Genomic DNA, 8,107 nt, shown 5'->3' on the forward strand with positions numbered 1-8,107 from the left:
ATTCTAATATGTCGGAAAAAAAATATCACTAAAATTCGCCAGTTAATATCGAAGAAATTTAAAAGAGCCATAATACCATACTTCTTTAATATTATATATTTTTAGTATAAAGAATATCAGTATTTCATCTTAAATCAGTATTTCATCTATAGTCATTCATACTCTGATTGAAATATCTTATCAATATTCTTTCCTATATTAAAAAATACGTTTTTTGTTAATAAAATATTTTGATCTCATCAGTTATAAAATGCATTTTATAACAGAATTATAACATTTTAGAACTCGCATATGTATTTTCCGATTGACCTCTTATTGGCACAAGACATTGCGTCAATATTTATGCCGCGTAGAGCGCGAGTCACAATCTACGTGACGCTTTTTCTGAATTTGTTTAAATACATATACACTAATTCTCCGTGACCCAGTATGCAATCATGTCATTCCTTCATGTGAGCGGTCAACCATGTTGTTTTATCCCCTTTCTCTTTAGTCTCCTCTCGAACTATCTAAATAGCCTTTCGATTCCGCGCGTACAAAATCTACAAAATGAGAAAATCCTTTATGTTTAGGTTCCTTTCGTCCTATTCGATTGAATTTGCCATATCGAACAATTAGTATCCAATATATTTTTATTATCAATTGCACGATATATAAATCCTGCAAAAGTGTAATTATAAAAGAATTAATTATTTTGAAAGATAAGATCTTTCTCGAAATTTAAATAATATTATGATAATAGAGTCATATCGTTTTTCGCAACAGTGCAAATATTTATCGTGTATAAATGTCAGATAGATAAAGTTCGCATTATTTTTGCCTCGTAAGAATTTTAATTGCTGAGCAAATAAAAATTCTTACGGGCATTGCCCGGCGGAAATGAAATCGAACATTACCAAACAACTTGACCGCACACTTCTGTTTGAAATATCACAAGGACAATCGGCATTCGCTTCACGCTTCGATAACGTTTTTGGGCATATCAGACTGATTTATAGCTGAAAACGTAATAATTCTATTCGTAATTTTTTCATACTCGTGTATTAATTCATTTAAAAATGCAGCACGTATATAATTGTAATTATTGCTACAACGTACTATAAAATTTCCCAAACATTACAAATTCCAAATTACACAAAAAAAAAATACGAATAAATTATTGGGGAGCAAAGATATAGAGTTTAATCAATTAAAAAAGAAATATTTGAAAAAACATTACATCCAATAATAAACGAATAAACGACAAAGAAAGTACGTAATTAAGATTAAATCAGAGATTAGATTTGTTTGAATTGAGTAAGCATTATGCAACTGCAATTAACGCAACATCCGTAGTATAACTGGAAATAATACTTCTAAAAATATAAATTATGTGCTCGAAAGTAATCTTCGCAAATATTTGATTTTGCGTTGTACCAGTGTTACACCATTTGATAATGGTGCCCGTGGCATTGTAAAGTCGTGCCGTTGTCGACAAAATCGTCACGTCAAGGCAATAAAAATTCAGTGCTATGTTCCATATTTACATTCGCGGTATCGCGTTTTTCACTCCCGTTTGAACGAGAAAGATAAATAAACCGAGAACTTTTCCGCCTGTGATTTTTGCCAACATGGGGACATCACCACGAGACGGAATCTCGGCGCCACGCTTGCGTTTAGGCGGCGGATTAATTGCAATCTCTGCAATCGCGTGATTTACGAATCATTTAAGCGAACGTAATTAATACCGCGTGTCGACTACGCTGACAGAAAGAAAGAGCGTGCACGTGCTGCGCTATCATGTTACGCGTTATACGCACTATAGTCGCTATACGTGATATCCTAGAAAAAAAATATCAGTGATAACAGTGAAAAAACATAAAATTTCCATATAACGAAAAGTTTAATCGCGATCAAACATACGTAAATGAGATTTTTATACACATGCGGGAAATTCAATCGTATTATTGATACACTAAGATAATTATTAATTCCTTAAAAAGATAAAAAGAGGGATATTTTTAAAAATTCAATATTATATTAATTTTAATATATTGCATAAATATTTTTTAAATAATTGTTAACGAAATAATAAAAAATATTATATTATTATATTTAAACAATACATATTATATTTACAATATTATATTTAAACTAATAACATTTAATGTATAACATCACAATTACAAAAGATAACAATTACAAAAATTAAAAAGAAAATTTTTTTTAATTTTAAAAAATAATTATTTTTTAAAATTGTACTTTTCTACTGAATATATTTTATAAATAATATCGGGATTTTTAAATAAAAAAATCATAAAAAAATTATTTCAAACTTATCATTTTCATTTATTATTTCAAATTTATTAGTTTTACACTTAAAGAGAGGGATAATTTATAATCATGTCCTCAATTTGGAACAAAATTTGGGACTGTTCCTATTAATTTGGGATGATTAATCACTAAGGTCCGATTTCACATAAATGGTTACCTAAAGATTAAAGATAACCAAGAAATTTATGAATGAATTTCATTGATGAATCTGTTGGTAACCTTTAATCTTTAGATAACCCTACTTTGTAAATGTGATTTAAGTGATACACGCTTTCTTGGGCTACCTTTTGGAGCGCGTCTCTAGAAACGTGCGTGGCTGCAATCACGACGGATACTAAACATATATTACACAGCCCGCATGTAAGATTCCTGTTTAATTTTAGATATTCATTCTATACGCGAGAAAACGGAGCCATAGATAACGAGTAAAAAAATCAAGAAGAATGAATGCCAGAATTACACATGATACGTCTCTGCCACACGAGAACGCGTGTATTATCGCCAAGAATTCGTTCGACATGTACCGATATGATAGATTCACCGTTTATCTCGTGTCTGTGTATATGCCTGTGTATAATATGTATATACGTGCATCTGCCTTTTACCGGAAACACCGCGGGTTAAAAAGATTTTCCACATAAAAATTTTCTTATATAATTTTTCATTTTCGCAGCCAAACTTCATCCCTCCGAGAAGCTCATTATTCATTGCAAAAAGAAATATCAATTTTTACATATATTACATTAATAAACGAACAATTATAAGTTATACGACACGCGAACTTTCCTGATGTGCCACTCGTTATCGTTGAGTATTATAGACTTATCGGTAATATTTTGCACTTTAATTACGCTTCATTGTAAGGTAATCACGTAAAATATTAACATTTCTCGTAATCTTCGTTACATTCTCATCGCATAATACGTCTCGTTAAATAAAATTTTAAACGATATCATAACATGCTGCAGCATGTCATACGACACTCGCAAATGTTTACTTTCTTCGTTAGATAACTCAGTCTATCTTATAAACGAAAGTAGCGATTGTATAATACAAACTGCATAGCGAAAGGATATTGTTGTCGCATATTAATTTCAACCAAAATTTTATGCTTTAATTTCGTGTGAAATGCTTATCTATATCAATTGCATTTATATTTGAAAATCCAGCGAAATTTCTCGATGTAAGCGGAAAATATATTAAAAGTATGGAGATTTAATAATGAAAAGTCAAGGTATTTCTGTATAAAATATAATTAAATTGCTAATTTTAATTAAAAAAGATTTCGCATATATTATGCTTTTTAAACGCTTCCAACATATTTTATCATTGATAAAAGGATGTTGGATTCGCACGGCAACAATGTTGCTTTTGGAATAATCATTAAGGCCTCACCTTATTGAGAAGAGTGGGATTATGCAACTCATCTAAAGAGGGTCTGTGGGCCGCTTGGATGCTCAAGATATTCCTGTAATTGTCTAGTCTGGGCAGGGCTTCCCTGGTCATGTATCTGAGGGACGACTTCTTGGTCTCTTGCTCGCCCAAAAGACTGGCACGACCTTCGAGACTGTCGACCCGATTCACGTGGAATCTCGTTCTTCTCAATGGATTCAATTCCACCGTCTCCGAATCAGTATCACCGCCGTTTATCCCATTTTCATGTGCCATACTGCTTGTTACTGCTTTTTCTCTTTGCACTTCTTCCTTTTCCTCTTCTCGTACAGTGTTATGGCTTATGTTAGTATGTTAGAAGCCACACTGCGATTTAGTAGCTTCGCAAATCGAGTAGCGTGTACAATGGTCGATCAAACGGCAATCCAATTTCTCTCCGGTTTCCTCTTCGGAAATTTATCGATTTGCCAAGGCGGTTGCCCGATAACATTCGATGCAGTCTCACCTGTCGACAATCGTTATTCGAATGTTATATTTATTCTGTCATTTTTAGAAATCTAGACATCGCTTTTTATCACATTAACATTGTTATGTTAAATAAAAAGCATTTTATATAACTTTAAATGTTATTTTACAAAATACATTTTAACTATCAATTACATATTGTGCATAAAAAATTCTACCTATTAATTAGAAAACAGCATTGAAATATAATAGTGTTAGTTATAATATTTGAAATTAATATATATTGATTGGATACCACATTTAATTAAAATAATTAAAGACAAAAATGAAATATATGCCGCGCTTAAAATTGAAACCTGCAGCTCATTCGACTTAACATAACCAGTTTAATAAGGCTCGATCAAATGCTTTAGTCTCATGTGAGATGATGATTGTATCTATATTCATTCCGTCCATATTTGAAAATCTATCGAAATATTTCAACATGAAAAAATATAAAAATTATGAAGATCTCAGCGATGCCAATAATGGACGATCAAGATATTTCTGGCAATAAATTAAAATTTTAAATACATGAACAATGTAATCTTAAAATGAAGTTTCTCGAAATAGCACGAAAGAATCGCGAAAATAAATTGAAATTAGAATTATAATTGACTATTAATAATCGTTTCTAACAATATTATCAATAAAAACTGATTAATCAATATAAACTGGAAATTATAATCAAACACATTATATTGTAGAATCAATATACGAACTCTTGCAGTCAGCAATCTGCGCTCCAAAAGTTTCCTTTTTTATGAAATTAAATTCTTTCCCGAGAAGAGGAATCTTCTAAGAAGTCCGTAACGAAAGAGCTTCAAGGTGGGCAGACACAAAGAGATCTTTCGTTGGCCTTGTCGACCTCGCAACAATTAAATGAGGAGTTCGTGGGTGTGCTAATTATGAAATTAACCTTGCCCCGAACATCGTTTTACGCACGATTATCTCTAATCCCTGGCGAGTTTAATACATGCGAGCTCGTCTAATTACCGAACAAATAGACCGCACTTGGATACGATCGTTTTCCGTATCCGTGACACATACGTCGCCTAGTTCCCACGCGGATACACGTGTGACAGCGCTTTCCGGCAATCAGACTTCTATCGAATCATTGTAATGATTATCTACAAAACCGGTAATACTATCGTCCTTAATCATGGTACAACGATCTACGCCATCATGCACTCTTTGTACAAACACGAAGCGCTTCTCTATTAACCCGAACAGTATGAATTATTTTTCAATCGATCTTCTGATAAATTTCAATTCTCAAGAATATACTCTCATGACATAAAAGAGATATTACGAATGAAATGTGTAAACATTATAATAGCTAAAAAATTTCTTAATTTTTTATTTTATTATTACTATGTATTGAAACCAGATAATTTATGTCATTTTAAATTAACTCTAATTTAATTCTAATTAACTCTAATTTATTTTAAATTAGTATAGACATTTTTTTATTACATAACTATATTATATATTATACATATTAATAAATTATTATATGTCAGATATAATAATTTTTCAATATCGATAAAAAAATAAGAAATTGCATTAATTTATCTTAAATTATACGAAAATGTGAACGTAATTTTATGAAACAGAAAACAATATTTTATTATATATACATAATATATATTATATTCCTAATACATTCGGACTCTCACCTACATAAAAGCAATATACATATATTATACTATTTGCACAGTTCACTTATACGAATTATATCGCTGCGAAGGTACGAGGTCGACTGACGACGTCGATCGACGATAACGTACCGCCGATACTTATTCCACGTATACGTCAACTACACGCGAGCGCGGCTAATTAATTCGACAAGCCTTCGATGACATCTCAATTTAATCCATCGCGTATGAGGATACCATGACACAAGCGTCGACGTAATTTCTCTTTTCCATCGTGCTAATCATACCGATTATTTGCGCCGCGCCAACGGGAACGTAGCCCGTATGAAAGTCGTGACCGTATCTTAATTATGAGCAACTAAGCAAACAACGCCAAGGCAAGCAATTTCCGAATCGTGCGCAGGATCGAATTGTTTGTCTTCTCTAAACGACTCTCTTTAATATCGCCAACAATCGTGTTAGATATTATCGCAATTTTAAGGTCGTCGCGGCGCCCGAAAGACGCGACTCAACATTTAAGATAAATCGTTGGCAATTTTCTCGTGGAAGTATTCTCATTGAGAAAAAAATAAAAACAAAATCTGATAGAAAAGAAAAATGAATAAAATATTTAAAAAATTAAGATGACGCTTGATGAGTTGATCATTGAATCGCGCGATCGAACTTCTGGTACAGATATAATGTGCTTTTCAGTTATATCTCAGACATGCAGTCTCAAGCTTTAAGATACTTTTTTCTGTGATTCTGTAAGCCTAATGAGTAATTTTCTATTAGAACTTCTTTTCCGAGAATTCCTAGAAAACGGATTCTCTGATCGAACGTAATTAAGTTAATCGGAGTTTAATTGTCATTCTTATTTTTCTAATTTTTCTAAGCAGATTTTTTTAAATGCCTTTGAAATCATTCACTCGATTCTGTGACAAAATAAAAAAAAATAGAGAGGAACTTATGATTTTTGTCAAAATTGAAAAATTTTGCTAACCATTTTCTTAATGAAATAATCTTCTTGTGGTATTCTTATTAATCGAACGACTTACACGAATTAGACCGGCGATGAAATACCTATGCTAATCGTCACATAAGGAGTCCGCGATTTTCAAATAGCGACTATTTTCAAATCATCATCATTGTCTGGCACAGCGATAAGCAATAAATGTCTAATGTCCTTTCGTATTTCTTAGGAACATACACATTAATATCGATTACTTTGAGGATAATATTCAGTAACTGGAAATTTTATACTGAATTACGATATTTCTGATAATAGAATTTTAAGGTGTCTTAAAATATTAAAACGAATGATGTCAAAGTGAAAAAATACATTTAAAAAATTCTTGCAAAAGAAATATATTGAAATAGAAATATTTTTCAATAAAACAATATATTTACAATTAATAGAATACACTTGTAAAATATACGTTCCTTTTATTTCGAAATAGAATAAAATTATATTTTTTTAATTGTGCTATCACATGAGAACACAAAAGAATTCGATGTTTTACAATCTGTTCTATCAATTACAAATATTGTTTTATTAAAAAATATTTTAACACAAGTTCCCAGGAATTTTTTTTATATTTTCTTGCTTCTAAAAAATAAAGTGTATATATGTCATTATATTCCTAAAAATCTTTGATGAATCAGTAATAATTTGTTATTGCTTCGCTTTTCAATTTCACCGTATTTCATCGTAAAAAAAAGTGTTCAACAATCTATGTTGATAGTTGATTTCTTTCGTAAAAAAATTTTGATTAATACGACATAATCAACTCCACTGAGGAGTGATTTAAATGTATGTATTTTAAATTTATTTACTCGGATTCAAATTTATTAATCGACAATAATTATATTGTTTTCTGTATTGCTTTGTTAACTTCAATTTCACCGGATTAAAAAAAAAAGTTATTCTTTAATATACGTTAATAGTCTTCATTTAAAAGATTTTAAAACGACATAATCAAATATCAATTCTGCTGAGGAGTGGTTTAAACCGGTTTACATTTAGGTTCAAATTTACATTTAATTGATATAAAGATCAGTTTTAAACGGCCGCTGGATCGCGTGAACTTATTCTGGATCGGTTCAAATTTGAATAAACCAGTTTACGGTGAGCTCAAACTAAACACGTTATTATTCAACCGCTAACCGTTAACTGATGCTTCAGTCAATTGCTGAAAGAAATGTAGACTTAGAATCGCAAAAAGAAGAGCGGTATATATATATATATATATATATATATA

The 8,107-nt window shown here is 31.0% G+C and overlaps 1 protein-coding gene across 3 annotated transcripts in view; it reads right to left on the reverse strand.

Moving 5' to 3' along the window:
• The window catches only part of LOC108694258 (bumetanide-sensitive sodium-(potassium)-chloride cotransporter), a 21,304-nt gene that overhangs the window by 10,021 nt on the left and 3,176 nt on the right, over positions 1-8,107 (reverse strand). The window contains exons 1-2 of one of the 3 annotated variants that reach the window (XM_018203631.1): positions 4,932-5,008; positions 3,709-4,210 (exon numbers count right to left, since the gene is read on the reverse strand). In XM_018203631.1, coding sequence (XP_018059120.1) covers positions 3,709-3,981 — 273 coding nt within the window. In that variant the 5' untranslated portion in view covers positions 3,982-4,210; positions 4,932-5,008. Of the gene's footprint in view, positions 1-3,708; positions 4,211-4,931; positions 5,009-8,107 lie in introns of those variants that run through there. The other 2 variants (XM_018203630.1, XM_018203629.1) reach the window with 2 other exon arrangements.

This window comes from Atta colombica, unplaced genomic scaffold (genome assembly GCF_001594045.1).
Source record: "Atta colombica isolate Treedump-2 unplaced genomic scaffold, Acol1.0 scaffold12, whole genome shotgun sequence".
Taxonomy (NCBI): domain Eukaryota; kingdom Metazoa; phylum Arthropoda; class Insecta; order Hymenoptera; family Formicidae; genus Atta; species Atta colombica.